Source organism: Bemisia tabaci, chromosome 10, assembly GCF_918797505.1.
Source record: "Bemisia tabaci chromosome 10, PGI_BMITA_v3".
Taxonomy (NCBI): Eukaryota; Metazoa; Arthropoda; class Insecta; order Hemiptera; family Aleyrodidae; genus Bemisia; species Bemisia tabaci.
This window is the reverse complement of record NC_092802.1, coordinates 22675853-22692784: the sequence shown is the minus strand read 5'-3', so window position 1 is coordinate 22692784 and position 16932 is coordinate 22675853. Positions and strand designations below refer to the sequence as shown.

General features: G+C 40.0%; 1 protein-coding gene across 3 annotated transcripts in view; it reads left to right on the top strand.

The window, feature by feature from the left end:
* Window positions 1-16932, top strand: part of Shal (Potassium voltage-gated channel protein Shal) — a 142257-nt gene that overhangs the window by 78187 nt on the left and 47138 nt on the right. For 2 of the 3 annotated variants that reach the window (XR_011900654.1, XM_072305235.1), the window contains exon 4: window positions 9572-9721. Coding sequence is in view for 2 of the 3 variants with exons in the window: in XM_072305235.1 (XP_072161336.1) it covers window positions 9572-9721 (150 nt within the window). In the remaining variant the exon portion in view is untranslated. Of the gene's footprint in view, window positions 1-67; window positions 116-9571; window positions 9722-16932 lie in introns of those variants that run through there. The other variant, XM_019059026.2, reaches the window with a different exon arrangement.

The following is a 16932-nucleotide window of genomic DNA, read 5'->3' as shown; positions in this document are numbered from 1 at the left end:
TTTATGAAATATAAAACTGCTCGATTTGAAAAAGTCATTCATGAACCAATCTCGATATTATTTTCAGAGCTTTACCGAAACTGGGGGCCATTCTTTGAGACAAAATAGATATTAGGTAGGTGTTTTTGTTTTTTACCCCGCCTTTTTATGTGTGAAACAAGTCGTGTTGTGTGTTGTTCCGATCATCCAGCCTCTCGCTCCAGTGGCAAAGCGTGAATGATCGATTATCGATATTTCCCTATATGGAGCCATGGTAAGGAATCGATTATTACGGTGTTCGTTGCGACCACCCTGTTCATCGATCCTTTTCCATAGGTTTAAATGACAGATCAATCGATATATCGCAAAGCACGCCACGCCACTGTCTCGCTCTGCAATCTTTGATCCCGTTATATGACCTAGATTAAAGAAGTTTGTTGTTTACTGTGTAATAGGTTTGAAATATCAATGTATTTGATTATCTTGAAATAAGCTGAAATTGCTTGCCCTTTACAACAGCATTAACGTTTATATATTAATCAAAGTCTGTAGGAATGTGTGCACTCCTTCAACACTCTATTTTTTCCAATTTCATGTTTAGTTTTTCTCTTTTATACTTTGTTCATTTCCTGTTGATTGTTTAAAATAGATTCCAACGCTTTAGGACAAAGTACAGTAATAACACAACAAGCATTGGATATCGATGGTGAAACTGCGAAAGTGCGTAACTCAATTTTTGACCGTTTTGAGTTAGCTGCATGAACGCGTGGGTTGTTGAAAATGTTATCAATCTGCCATCAAGAGACTATAACCGAAAAAAATCGGGAAGCCACCCAAAACCGTATGCAGTTGCTCGTGTACTTCGGACTTAATTGCAGAAATGCGTATCTTCTTCTGACGCCTTCATTTGATTAAACCTGAGTGAACAAACGATTTTATCAACTTTTTCTATTGAATGATTTCAATCGTTTCAATATTTTGTCTCTTTCATATTTCTTTATTTTTCAATTACGAGAGCTTTGAATCAATTGGAATGCTACGTAAGGAGAGTCTGTAACAGTTCGCGAGACTTTGTTGATATGGTGTATAGGTCTCACTTCGGGCAAATCTGACTGCCGGCTATCAAGAAAAACTGCCCGCATATTTGGCAAATTTGAAAAAGCGTGTTACAAACTACGCGCGCTAAGGAGTGGGTTTCATACTTTTTGATGTGCCTAACGTGATTTTCAAAAGAATTCACCCTAAGCATCCTATAGTTGGCTGCATCTCTCTCGTACATTTTAGACCCATTGCAGAGGTGCGTATTTCAAATTTAAGTGTCAGTTTCCAACCACAGAATGCTCGATACAGATATATGAGATCAAGCTGAAGCTTTGACAAGGCATTTTAAGCGTGAAACTCTGGTTTCGGTCTTTTAATGATCAAAATCCGCCAACAATACTTTTTAAAACACTTCAATTACATAAATTCGTATCTCGTGATTAATTGTCAATTCCTAGTATGCCGAAAACGTGAATCTCGGTATTTCTGCCATTGTTTCGAAAAATTTGACAAATTATTCAAAATCCTGATGGAGCCCAAAAAACATCTTATTCTTGCCATCTTCAAGAGTGATTTTCCCCTCTACAGGCAGTAAATGGAAATGTAGACAATTTTTGGCTCTCCTGAAAAATCGTGTTTTCCGAGATACGCACCTGTGCAGTTTCATCATCGATATGCGTATTGCGTCTAAATGATCAACCAGTTGGCAGCTTCATTTAAATTTGATGACCTATAAATTATTGCTATTGAAAGCGTAATAATATTTGTTCAACTCGTCGTGTGTTCTTATTTACATCAGGTCTTTGATTCCTTTTTCATTGTGTTGTCCAATTCTGTTCAGCTTCAGTCTCGTGATTCGCTTTAAATTAATATATTCACGTTGGAGTCCTGATTTGATGATCGTGAATGATTTGGAGAGCTGTGCTTGAATCGTCTGATTGCATAAGAATACGCGTTTCTGCCAGGGCTTTTGAGAATTAGATTCTGTTTTAATGAAATTTCATAAATTTTCAGTGATTTTTCTTTCGTTTTGATGTATTTCTTTTACTTTTGTCTTCAAGTCCTTTTCTGTTGTGTCTAACCAAATTGAGTCTTTTTCTTTTTTAATTTTCCTTATATACTTTTCACAATATTATCCGTATATGTATATTGCTACACCAAAGTGACCCTTATATCAGTGGCGTGGCGGGCTTCGCGATAAATCGATTGATCTACCATTTAAATCTATGGGAAAGGATCGATAAGCAGGGCGTTCGCAACGAGCACCTCAATAATCGATTTTTTACCATACCTTCAAATGGGGAAATATCGATAATCGATCATTCATGCCTCGCCACCGGCTTATAAATCTCTATTGTTTCTTCCCCAAGCCACGCAGCTATATTTGTAGTTCCAGCTATCATAGCTAAATCTATTTTTCACCATTTTAGAAGAATTCAAATGAAATTTCAATTGCAATGTAAAATAATCTAGAAAGTTAGTGAGGTGAGTTCCTATCATACAGATTTAAAATTCGCACCGTAGATTGCTTAGCGTAGACAGAAGGCGCAATTTCATGAAAATTTCAAAACTGTTTGTATTCACTCAGCTTTGAGATATTTTTTTAAGTTTCGAGTTTTCGTCAAATTTTGAAAATTGAATGCCTTCATTCCATTTTCCATTATAATTTTTTAAAATTATAAAAGTCAGTCTTAAAATCGATGTTTTCTTCAAAAGAACCGCGCTGTGATTTCCCTTCCCCCTCCGAATTGATGAATCTATCTCATTGCCACCACATTTCGATTATTCTTAAGACCGAATAAGAAATCATGGACAAAAAATATTAAAGCAGGTGAACAATGAATATACAACACCGAATAAACAGCAATCAAAAATATGCAGTCAATAAGGAAACAGCAGTAATTACATGTATGAAAAAAAGAAAACATTATTTCAGAGACTCTCTTTGAATATTTCTGTTTTGCAAAGGGTTTCATCATAGAGAACGTTCGTACATTATGGCGCAACAACAATCGTAAAACTCATATTTGGCAACATTGTATGAGTGCCAGCAGGACGAGGCTCCAAGCTTGTTTGTACAAATCAAACCTCATATTTACTTTCAATTTTACATCCCTCTCCACTTTTCAATCTCATCCTACCTAAAACAGAATTTCTTTAGTTACCAGCTCGAGTCGTAGTTGTATTATTTTCAGTGGCGTAGCGTGAATTGGGATGTGTTGATTGATATGTCATTTAAACCTATGGTAAAGAATCGATTATTTAGGTGTTCACTGCGAACACGCTTTCTATCGATCCTTTTCCATAGTTTTAAATGGCAGGTCATTCGATATATCGCGAAGCACGCCACGCCACTGATTATTTTGCAACTCTATGATTCGGATTTTTACATTTCATCAAGTCGCAATGAGGTGAATCTCCGCAGTGAAGTTAGCTGTCAATTTAATAACGGGATCGGACAGGAAAAACAGGTTTCTTTTAAAATTACCATTAAGAGAAAGCGCCTACTCACTATTTTTATCAGAGATAACTCATCAGAAAGTTTTCGAGGCACAGTCAGGTAGAATTTGAGATCTCTATTCTTTTCTTGCAAGAACTCTCGACAAAATGTCACTTTTCATTTTCATCAGAAAAGAGCACGTGGTGTTCTGTTCTACAGGGTGTCCAAAAATTAAATGACCATACCACAAGAGTGAATTCTACAAGTCAAAGTAAGACTTTTTGTCTCCTAGTAAAGTTTTTTTCCGAAAACGCCTATCCCTTCCAGTGGCGTGGCGTGAATGATCGACTATCGATATTTCTTCATTTGAAGCTGTAGTATAGAATCGATTATATCGGTGTATCGGTGTTCGCAGCGAACACCTTGATAATCGATCCTTTTTCCATAGTTTTAAATGGCAGATCAATCGATATATCGCAAAGCACGCCACGCCACTGATCCCTTCGTCGGGACCGTGGTCTACGTCTCATTTTTATAGCGCTGAGCTTATCCATTTCTAGAATATGTAAAAATCAAGTTGAGGAGGGATTTCAGAGAGGCTTAGGAGCACTAAGTTTTTTACCCTTAGATATCTAAGACCCCCCCCCCCCGCCCCTGTATAGTGCCCCTCGCTTTCAACTTGCGATTTTGATATTTTTGAAGTCATTGATGAATTTAGTATTGAAAAATATGAAGAGATACCGTATTTCAGGAGTTTTGGCTCATAACTATCTCCGAAATTTAGAAAAGGTACTATTGTAACGAAAATTTTTTTTAGAAAAATTGACTTGACTTGACTTGACAGACTTGAGAAGCGATTTTTTGGTACTGTCATGGATGTATACAGGGTGTTAAGTAAACAGCTGAAATACAGGAGCTCATTTTATGGACTAAACTAAGACTTGATAACGCCTTATCAGCTGTTAAATGCCTAACCCTTTATCGTAAAAACAAGAGAAACTAAAATATTTCACCATTCGACCATTATGGAGAACACTGAATCAAAAAAAGAGACATCGCCTCCATTCCACCAACATTCCACATTCGACTATGAGTTTTATAATATGTCAGGAATTTAACAGCTGATAAGGCGTTGAAGAGTCTTATTTGGACCCGTAAAACAACCGCCTGCATTTTGGCTGTTTAATTCCAAGACACCCTGTATACACCCATACAATACCGACCAATCGCCTCTCTAGTCAGCCCTTTCATAACATATTACAGCACCCCGGTTTTCTAAGTATCAATTTTTATCATCTCCTCTTAAATCCAGTGTCATTCGAACGCTTCTGACCTCGTAATATTTAATCGAACGCCCCGAGGCCAACGATGCACTACTGCTGCCAAACACTTAAAACCATCCAGCGTTTGCAATTTCCTTATCGCAGATTTTGTGAGAGCCCGATCGATAAACAGTAAACATTTTGGACGCCGCACAGTGGATTGAGTCGATCAGGGAGATCGGACATGATATTTTTGACTCAAATTTCAAATTTCGATGTTAAATTCGTCAAATTTGAAAGTTTTAGGGGTGCCTTAAAAAGAAAATTTCACGAGGAAACGAATGGAACCACTTTTAAAATCTCAAAGTTGTGTATGAACGGAGTTATAAGCTTTTAAAGTTTCCAAATTTTGTCCGACCTCTCCCATTGACTTGATCCACTGTGCGCGGAGTGAAGAATCGCTTATTTTTGTCTACCATTCCATTCCTCGCTCTCTTCCAAATAAACGGAAAGGTTTCTGGCATCGAATTATTAACATTTGCCCCGTAATAATTCTTCGAAGAGTAACGTACTAGTTCCGAAGGCTGAATCCGTTTTCAGAGGTCAAGGCTCATGAAAGTTAACCGCAGAATTCGTGAATTTAGTTACTCGAGGGAAAACATAAAAAAGGGGCACTATTAATTAATGTTTACCTATGTTTTTTCTATCTATTTTACTCTATCTAAGGCACTAGTCTTAGTATTTCTTTTTTAAAGGAATCTTATAAAACCTACCGACGGCAAAATTGCGAAAAACATAGAATCATGCATATATCTAACTAGTTCAATCTGAAAATGAGAGCCTCGTGCCGCGAGTTGGCCGCATGCCAAAACGCCTTCAGTTTATTGGGTATGCAACACGGACATCCCTAAAGCACGTATAGTTGCATCAAGGCGCTAATGATAGTATCTGCCGTTCCCCTTCGCTCAAGATGATAATTGAGGCTCATTTTTCTTTCTCATCCATTTGTGAATGGAAACTCTTCAATGTGTTAACTCCAATGAGAATGAGAGTAATACTGTACGGCAAGTACACCTTGCACTTAATATGATACAACGACCAATTTCTTTTACACTTTTATAGCTGAAAGAAGGAGGGAAAACCCGAAATCATTTTCGAACTCTCTTCCCTTTACATGATTTTTTTTTCTTTTTTTCTTTTTTTTTGCGTGGTCCATTTAAGCCGAAGAAAATCATTTGCTTACAATCCTCATTGAGACTCATAGAGAGGTTCACAGCATGAACATCTTTGAAGATTAAGTTCTGGTCAAATTAAGATTATTATTTTTTACATAACGTTGAATAGAGCTAAGTTCAGAGTGTTAAATGTAGGTACATCATTCATTACTCGTAGAAAACAAAGTATCAAGCATTCATTTTTAGTCTCACAACACTAGTTTAGACTGGTTATTGATTGGTCTTAAGACCCCATGTAACGCTCAACAATGCACCCTTCTCCTCCGCAAACGCAAGAATATCACTTCTATGCACAAGATTTCTCATTCCCTCGCTAATACTATTACTTTGCCATCAATATAGTACCGCATCGGCTAAAAGCAATATTATAAACATACAAGTAAAATCACAATTTAGCACTAGTTAGCAAACAATTATTTTGAAATAATTGGAAACCCACAAAATTATTTTATGCTTCACTTTCATTTGTCGCCAAGTAGAAGTAAGAGTTCATACAAAAGCCTTAAAATTACTGCATTTCTTTTATTGTGTTCAGTGGCGTGGCGTGCTTTGCGATGTATCGATTGTTATACCATTTAAAACTATGGAAAAGGATCGATAAACAGGGTGTTCGCTGCGAACACCTCAATAATCGATTCTTTACCATAGGTTTAAATGGCATGAAAATCGATACATCGCAATTCACGCCACGCCACCGGTGTTCGTTGCTTTTACGCAGTAAGGGGCAAACTGGATTAGACCCACATTCGCCATCCAAGCAGTAGCGATTTTGCAAGTCGGCAACACTGTTTTTCCGTCATTTAAATTCACTGAAAATATCGACTATAGGCGAGGCAAGCAGCCAAGAATCGATTGTTTCACATATATTTAAATGGAGGAAAAAAAGTTTTGCCAACTTTCTAGAATCGCCCCTGTATCAAAGCAATGTGAGCGGGCAATATACAAGTTACATACAGGGATTGACACTATTTTTCACCAAATTAAGATAAATGAGTGTTTAATTGTTTTTTTTTTTGCTCGCTTATGACTCATGAAAGTTGGATTGAGCAGTTTGTCAAGATAGTTGGTCAAATTAGGCTCTCCTAGTAAAGAAAGTTTTTTATAACTTGCCGCTCAGCATTAAAGAGACGACAGCGGTATAATTCCAGAGAATAACTTTTTTATCACTTCAACTTTGGTACAACTCGGTACGTCTCTAATAAACTCAGTCCACATGGGTTTGTCTAAAGTACCTAGCTAGGGAGCGCAGGGACATGTCGAAATTGGAGCTCTTGGGGCCCAAAAGGGCAGCCAACCTAACACAAAAATGTTCCTGCCAATCTTCTGCTTCCCATATCACTTCAAGATGGCTGAGAATGTTAGTAAATGAACGTTTCCCGCAAAAATGAGTTAATGCACGCAAATACTAAGTCAAATGCGGGCCTTACAAACGGCAGGTCTTAACAATTGTAAATCACTCTGGATGATTTGAATTCATAGATAAGCTGTCTTTTTGGGTCCTAATAGCTACATGACCTAATCTCAAAATTACCGACATGTCCGTACTCTCCCTGTATAGGTCCTCTAGAACAAACGCCTTATGAGCCTTTGGAAGTTGCCAGATTTCTTTCGGTAAAATACTAATTTTCTACAGAACATCCCTTTTTTCCAAAGAATTATTGCACCCGCTATTTGATTGAAAATACCTGAAAATTTTAGTTTGACCTTCCGTCGAAAATATAAGTTTCATTGCCCCGTAATCTTCCCATGGTCACTCCAAGTTTGCCTATTTTTTCAAGGAGTAGAAAAGATGATTTTTTACACCTAGTATGATGGAAGATTGGCTAAAATATCTCGTCTCTGAATGAACTAATGAATATAACGCTCCATTTGATCGTCATGAGCTTAACGGAGTGAGATAGCACTGCAGCTTGAATCGACTTCAAAGGCGCAGAAAGAGAGGCCGCCATGCGTGGACTCTTTTCCATTTGGACGTATTTCTATCAAACGGAACTATGTGCATGAAGACATGAGCCCTGAGACCCATAAGAATACATGCATAACAGGGCTCACGTCTTAATGCACGTAGTTCCGTTTGGCAGAAATGCGTCCATTTATCCCGAGTTGGTTGGACGGCGCACAGTGGAACGAGCTGATAGAAGAGGTCGGACATGAAATTTTTGGCTAAAATTTCAAATGTTCATGTTTATTTTGTCACAAATTCAATTTCTAGAAAAAACCAATGGAGCTAATCTCAAACATTTTTGTCGTATATTTGGACTATTCATGCTAGATGGAACTATGTGCAAGCGGAAAGATGGAGTGTGCTCGTTGGTTGAGGGCCATAAGAATGAATGGGAATTTTAAAGCGCCAGTGACGTCAGCGGCAACGGTGGGAGCGACGACGATCGACAAGGCGGTCTTTAACTCATGAGCCCTGTCCACAACGCTCTTGTCACATGTCCACGGCTCACGAGTTAGCGCTCAGTTCCTTTTGATTTAATGTCAAATTCCGCTTTTCCATTTTCTCAAAAGGAACTAAATCCACTTTTACATTGTTTCTTATTTAGCTCACCACGAGCACACCCCATCTTTCCACTTGTGCATAGTTCCTTTTGACATGAATACTGCCGTGCTAAGGAAAAACGCGCCGTATGAGCCTTCAGGCGTTGCCAAATTCCCTCTAATAAAACACGAATTGCCTGGTAAACTTATGAATATTTTCCTCCCGATTCTTCAGAAAACTTTGTTTGCAATTTCACCTAAAGTTCCTGAAAATTTCAAGGAAAAACATCCATACCTTCCCTCAAAAATAAAAATTATATTGAAGGAAATTTGGCAACCAGTGTTCGAAACTAACAGGCGCCAACGCACCAAATGCGCCTAAAAAATCGGTCATGGCGCCTAAAAAATGAAGGCTCTGCGCCAACGTGGCCCCTGAAAATTGCCCCCTAAAAATCTGGATTTTCATTGGAATCGCATAAAGAAAGAAAAACAAATTTATTTGAATTGAATAAACTCAGTTTTTCAGCATTAAAAGTGAAAGCTTTTTCTATTCTTCACGATTTCATTCTTAGTGCTTTTGTCTTCCCCAAGTTACAGCTACTTACTAGTTCTGTTACGAAAACATCTTGCGTCTAATTTGTCACTAAATGCGCCGTAATATATAGGTAAAAAGTCAATTTGGCCCCTAAAAAATCTTCAATGGCGCCTAAAAATCGGGCTTGATGCGCCACATGGCTCCTATAAAACTCAAAGGTGAGTTCCGAACACTGTTGGCAACTCTCGAATGTTCAGACGGCGTTCTTCCTTAGCACGGCAAAATACGTCAATTTTGTCAGAAATTCAATTTTAAGGGTGATTTTGCAATACAATTTCACGAAAAACCCAATGGAGCCAATCTGAAAGATTTTTGTTGTATATTTTATAGAAAAGAGAAGCTTTGAAAGTTTCCAGATTTTGTCCGACAAATTCAATTTCACGGTAAAACCAATGGAGCCAATCTGAAAGATTTTTATTGTATATTTCAGAAAATCTAAGCTTTGAAAGTTTCCAGATTTTGTCCGACTTCTGACCGCTGACTCGGCCCAGTGTGCGGCGTAATGAAATTAAAACGGCGGCCTGGTCTGTTTCAGAATCGGGAGTTCGTTGAGCTAGAAATTCCATTCAACGGCGCCCCGAAGCGGCCGGGCTCTCCCTCGCCGCTGCTGAGCCCCACCCACTCGGTCGTGAGTCGCATCGGCATCCTGCGAGCTTGCACCAGGTGCTGCACTCGACGATATCAGGTAAAACGAAATCCTCTATCAATCCATCATCCTTAACCTCCCGCCCAGTGGTCAGTCATTCTCCGAACCTTCCCTCTCGCCGTTTTCCTCATTCTCATATATTTGCAATGCTCCCATTTCCCGGAACTAGTGCCGAATTCCGGAACTTTTGAGATTCTCCTAAATTCATCCCGGAACTTTCGAAATTTCCAAAATTTTCCGGATCTCTAGTATTTTCCGGAACTTTTGGAAAGGAACTAGTGCCGAATTCCGGAACTTTTGAGATTTTCCTGAATTTTTCTCAGAATTTGTGAAATTTCCGCAATATTCCGGATCTTTTGTATTTTTCGGAATTATCTCGGAACTTTTGGAAAAATCTAAATGGAATCTCGGAACTTTTGACGGGCCAGGAATGGGAGCAATGCGTTTTCCTCATTCTCATATCTGCACCCTAAGCCAGTGCTCCCATTTCCCGGAACTAGTACCGAATTCCGGAACTTTTGAAATTCCCGAAATATTCCGGATCTTTTGCATTTTCCGGTCTTTTCTTAGAACTTTTGAAAAATCTAAATGGAATCCCGGACCTTTTGACGGTCATTGAGTGGGAGAAATTTGTACAAAAAAGTCCCGAATCCCGGAACTTTTGACGGACATGGAATGGGAGCACTGCCCTAAGCTCCGGCCGCATCATTATCAACTTCATTCCCGTTCTCAGCTTCGGTGGACCTCTGGACAAGGCACGAATCTTTGACACAAGAAACACAGAAAAAGCATTTTGGTAAATGGGCCTGTTGCATGCAAACTTCAGCTAGGGCAAAAAGAAGTGTTCTTTCCATAGAGAATGGGTCAAAAGTCACGATGAGCGCATCGGAAACAGAGACAAGAGATCCTCCACTTGTATCGCGGCTATTTTGAGGCTTTTACTTTTAGCCGTACTTTGTGCCATAGTATCGTTTCTGCGATGAGAAGCTTTAGAAAACGCATATTTCTTACGCAAATGTAAAGTTAGGAGTGTACACGCATATTCAAGACTAACCCGCTCATCGTGATTTTTAAGTCATTTTCTAAAAATAACTCTTCATTTTATTCTAGTTGAAGTTTGAAACAGGCCCAATGGGCTATATTTTGCGATATGGTACTACTCTTCCCGGCTCAATTCAGAAACAACGTACTTGTCAGTAATTTCCTTATGCATGTAAGTGCCTTTATGGATGAGACAGAAATGGTAGTTCCCAATTGCAAAACATAAAGTCCAAATCTTCCTCGTCAAAATTACACATCGAAGATGATTTGCGCTGAGAGGTTTACTGAAATTTCCTCTAAATCAAGATAATAACGTTTTTATTTAACCGATTGAGCACAGGGGAGTATTTCATGAGCGCCGCGTGCCCGCAGCCCACTATGATCCAAAACTCTAGAATCGAAAGAAATAAGTCGGATAATGACTAAAAGATCACGCAAGTTTCGTAACTGATGTTTTCTTGAGTTGCTAATTTCGAATTTGTTGTCACATTGCTTACATTTTAACACTCTGACCTATTAATTGTAGGCAAGTCTATGACACGCTGCGCCTCGACGATCTGCCGCTGCCAGCTCGAAACGCGCACTGACGCCTACAAACCTAAAGGGATACCTCAAGCATTGCGCAATGCGTGAAGTAGTCCTTTAGGTTTGCAGGCGTCAGTGCGCGTTCCGCGCTGGCAGCACGCCGCAGCGCCCCCGACGTGAGCGGGTGGTGAACGATTTCTTGCAGGGAGTGCTCCTTGGCGAAGAAACTCGTATATCTTGTAAATATTTCTTCTTTTTTTTTGCATTTTTTTAAAATTTTTGACTTTTAAAATTACACACTGGTCGTGTAAAGTAATAGATAAACTCTCAACGCTAGGTGAACAAAAGCGGGTCGTGCGCCATGCGCGCTGCAGACGGCGCAGGGCGGCTCATGAAATTCTTCCCTGTGCTCTGTCGTTATTTAGCATGGGTTTGAAAATTTTGAATTTCCCGCTCACAAGAAAACAATATTATCAAATTACGCACTACATCCGTTTTGGCAGGTTTATCAATCAAGCAGTGTTCCCTCCCTTACCGTCTGTGTTATTCAAAGTGTAAACAACATGCAATAGTTGAGCCGAGATTGAAATGGTCACATTTTCATACCACAGACTGTCACAGTAATGTTTTGCGTGCGCTCCGACTCAAGTGGATCATTGTTTTTCTGTGTGCGAGAAGTTTAGGTGTATGCAACAAAAAACGCCGATATCGTGTTTAAGAATTACAAACGGTAATTTTTGTCGTAAAAATAGAGTTTTTCTGTAAAAGTTTTGATGAGATAACATACCATAATACTTGAATTCGCACCTTGTTTAGCGGTCCATCGGATCAGGATCGTTACCAGCCTATCTGTTTACCGCAAAAAATGTATCAAATTTACCTGGTTGAGTGAAGCTTTGGTTTGGGTTAATTCTGTACAAGAGGCCTTGCGAAATGAAATTCGGAAATTATGATAGCCTCGTGGGTGGCCTTGAGTAGGTAGAATGTTTTTATTCTTTTGACATTTCTGCAGATGTGACTGTATTGCGTAGTTATATTGTAGTTATATATCGAGAAATAAGTTAAGCAAGTGGGTCACATCTACAAGATCATTCAAAACACCTAAGTGTCTACGGAGTTAAATATGACCCCAAGCTTCCCTAAGCAAAGTAACTATTTAATCAACACGAAGAGTTTATGGCCACTAGCTTTATTCACGATCCTAACCTCAATCTCAACTTCAACCTTAACCTTAGCTTCAAATTCAACTTCAACCACAACTACAGCTTCATCCTCTATCCGCTCTTAATTATTCTCAACCTATACATCAGCTTTGTCCTCAACCGCTCCCTCTGCCCTACCTCAAGCTCAGAAACTTCATCCTCATTTTCAACTTCAATCCTTATGGTCATACCTTAGCATTAAAAGAGCCTCATCAAACCTGTAGCCAAATTAGCAATGCTTTTTTGAAAGATAATGTCGGTGAACTAATACATGTATAACTTGTTTAACTTACAATTAGATAATGATGACCACTAATGTATTGGTATTTCTGTAGATAAACGCATTATCCAATCATCATCACTAGCAGAATCATCTCAATTATGATCATTCAAAAGTCGTGTCCATGTTTTTCTTTTTAAAATCATATTACCACAAGAAATTTTCAGGGATATTTCCGCTAAGAACTACGAGAAACTATATAAAAAGCTGCGCAATAGCGAAAATAAATTTTCTTTTAACCTAAAGCCCCCATGGTAAGACTTCTTGCCACATATTATTTCACTTGTGCTACAGACCCGGCGGCGAAACAACTTGCCATTTAAACTGTTAATTTGAGTTGCCACAGCACTGACTCTGCATTCAATAGCTTTACGAACAGCTCTGATGTTTTATTTCATGCTGCAGAAGGAAGATTCATTTCATTATTATTATTTTTTTTTTTTTTTAAAAAAAAAACAACTTAATCGGCCCGAAATGATGGTACGAAATCAACTTAAAATGGGGCTAAGGCCGCTAAAAAGTAAAACAAAACCCCGGTATGTTTCGCAGTGTTCCAACCACATTTTCAACCGCCAAAAAAAGGAAAATTATAAAGAAACAAACCTTTCTCTTTTTTGCCGGTTGAAAATGTGGTTGCAACACCGCGAAACATTCCATCATATGTTATGTTTTTGCGGCCTTTGTCCATCTTAATTTTATTTTATATTCATTTTATTAGCGATTTTTAGTGGTGTAAAACCTGAAAATGCAAAAAATTCCGCGTGACTCGATTGACCTCGGGACTGAGGCATCATAAACATTTTTAAATCCCTTCGGAGTTAGGTTGTCTAAAAAGTAAACTGTCGCTAAGTTCTTGTAATGTCAAAAACCAAGACACGTGTACGCAAGTTTGACAGCCAATGGTAGCTTTACATACTCAGGCTTTGCTCCCGGTTAAAGCGGATTTTCAGCTTTTGCGCAATGCATTCTGGGCTCGATCGATATATCGAATTTTAACCTATAGGTGAATTATTTTGGGAAAATCTAAACTTCAGTCTGTAGATAAATCATCGAAGAATGCTCCTGCCGAAAACCATCCTCCAAAATCTTGAAAAAAAGTCGAAAGCACTATATCCATTTTGCAACCGATTTCAATGTATTAATATCGATGGTTCATTTTAAACATCAGTATTTTTGACTTTGTTTCGAGATTTTGGAGGGTAATTTTCGGTACGAACATTCCTCAATGATTTACCTACGGACTGAAATTTAGATTTTTCCAAAATAAATCACCTAATGGTCAAAATTTTGGATATATTGATCCTATCCAAAATGCATTGCGCAAAAGCTGACGATTCACTTTAACTGAACTGAGCGCACCAAACGGACCGTGGCGATCTTGAACCAGGAAAAGCAAATCGGATAGGTACACCTTGAAACTAATCAGAGATTGACTACATCTTCGGGAAAGCTTTCCACACAGAAAGTAACTCCGCAAAGGAGACCCTTTGTATCTCATTTACCAAGACTCGACTTTGGGTCTCGGCCTCAAAGCCTCGGGTTGGAGGGGCGGGGGGGGGGGTCTTTCTTTATTTCGTCTGCGCGAGAGACCTTTAATAAACAAAAATACCCTTTGATCCCGGCAAATTGGACGCATGCAGAAAATTGCGCGGTGCGGATCGAAGCGCGGTGCCGGTTGGAGGGGCGGGAAGGGAAAGTGTGACAGCGCGTTTGCCGGGCATCGAGGGAAAACATGGATTTTCCGGACAGGAGACGGGATCTGAACCGGGAAAACAAGGGGGAAGCTCTGATACGTTCGTATCAGCAATGCCCCCATTCCATGTGCGTCAAAAGTTCCTGGATTCAGAACTTTTTTGTTCTGATTTCTCCCATTCCATGACCGTCAAAAATTCCGGGATTCTTTTTAGATATTTTCGAAAGTTCCGAGAAAGTTCCGGAAAATGCAAAATATCCGGAACATTTCGAGAATTTCAAAAGTTCCGGGAAAAATTCAGGGAAATCTCACAAGGTCCGGAATTCGGAGCTGGTTCCGGGATATGGGAGCACTGCAAGATCTGAACCAAGAAAACAAGCGGGAAAGCTCTGATACGTTCGTATCAGCAATGCCCCCATTCCATGTCCGTCAAAAGTTCCTGGATTCGGAAATTTTTTGTTCCGATTTCTCCCATTCCATGACCGTCGAAAATTCCGGGATTCTTTTTAGATATTTTCGAAAGTTCCGAGAAAGTTCCGGAAAATGCAAAATATCCGGAACATTTCGAGAATTTCAAAAGTTCCGGGAAAAATTCAGGGAAATCTCACAAGGTCCGGAATTCGGAGCTGGTTCCGGGATATGGGAGCACTGCAAGATCTGAACCAAGAAAACAAGCGGGAAAGATCTAATACGTTCGTATCAGCAATGCCCCCAGTCCATGTCCGTCAAAAGTTCCTGGATTCAGAACTTTTTTGTTCCGGTTTCTCCCATTCCATGACCGTCAAAAATTCCGTAATTCTTTTCAGATATTTTCAAAAGTTCCGAAATTTGAAAGCCGGAGCATGGATGTCCCTATCGCCCTGTTCTCTACGGACATTAAATCTCTCTCTAAAGTTGGCTGTAGACCTCTGATAAGAGATGTAAGCCATTAAACCTGCAAAAAAAAGTTCCGGAAAAGTTCCGGAAAATGCAAAAGATCCGGAACATTTCGGGAATTTCAAAAGTTCCGGGGAAAATTCCGGGAAATCTCACAAGGTCTGGAATTCGGAAGTGGTTCCGGGAAATGGACACAGTGCGAGATCTGAACCAAGAAAACAAGCGGGAAAGCTCTGATACGTTTGTATCACAGGAGCGCTCAACTAGTTTCTGTATATAGGCGCGTTTTTAAGTTTCCCAAATAAGAAGAGCGCCGTTGATATGAAAGAACTTGCTCACCAAAATTTCAGTCATCAATTTTGAGAAAATTACACTACCGCTTAAAAAAAAAATGAATGATAGAAAAACGGCTATCGTCCTCCGTGCTTTGACATCGGGTACATAAAAGAAAGGTATCACAGATGCACAGGCATCATGTCTGCGTTACGGGTGCGTCACAAATGGGGAGGGGGGGGGGGGTAAAAAAATCGGAAAAAGTGATTTACGTAATATTTGAACGGTCCATAGGTTCTTTTTCAAGGTTCCCAATGCAGATAACACTGGTTCGGTAAAAGCTGTCCAATTTTCGAGCCGAAACGGTTTGACTTGATGGAATCAGAGCTTTCGGTACCCGATCCGGCAAAGCCAAGAGACAGAGAGATCTTAAATAAAGCCTCTAACGAGAGGATGCTGGAAGCGCTTAAAAGGGGGTTTCACCATCGCCATCCACCATCAAAGTCCCGTAATCCGCGGCCCCCCTTTTTTCTCCCGTCGTACCCACTATTAATTTCTTTCGTCTTAAATTACCCCCCTCCTGCCCGCCTTCCCTTACCCCCCTCCTGCCCGCCTTCCCTTACCCCCCGCCGCCGCTCCGCACCGTTTCTCATTTTCTTGCACCAAAACGCGCGCGCGTCTTCACTCTCTCTCTCCCCTGCCCCCTGCCCTCCCTGCCCCCCGCCCCACGGAGGAGTCACTCGGAGGCTGGTCTTTTCGCGGCTAGAGCCGGCTTATCTAATTAGGGAGCGTAAATTGTATCTCCCTTCGCTCCAGTTGCCGGCTGAGAAATAAATGCGTTAGCCAGGTATCGCGATGTGCCTGTGGTGCCGTTTCTCGAGTCAAAATATGCGGGAGGGCTGAGAGATCAAAAATCACGGTACAAGGATGGAATTAAGCAAAAAGGGTGTATCTATGGGCGGAACCAGAGGAACCAATACTCCCAATTCCCGCATTTCCCGGAACTAGTTCCGAGTTTCGGAACCTATGAGATTTACTGCGGATACTCGCATTTACTGCGGAACTCTCTCGGAACTTTTGAAAAAATCTTAGAATAATTCCGGAACTTTTGACGGTTACGGAGTGGGAGAAATTGGAACAAGGTAGTTCCGAATTCTGGAACTTTTGACGGACGTGCAATGGGAGCACTGATTTCCCGGAACTAGTATCAAATGTCGGAACTTTCGATATTTTTCCAAGTTTATCCCGGAACTTTCGAAATTCCCGATATGGTCCGGATCTTTTGCATTTCCTAGAACTTTCTCGGAACCGTTGAAAAATCAAAAAAGAATCCCGGAACTCTTGACGGTCATGGATAGTG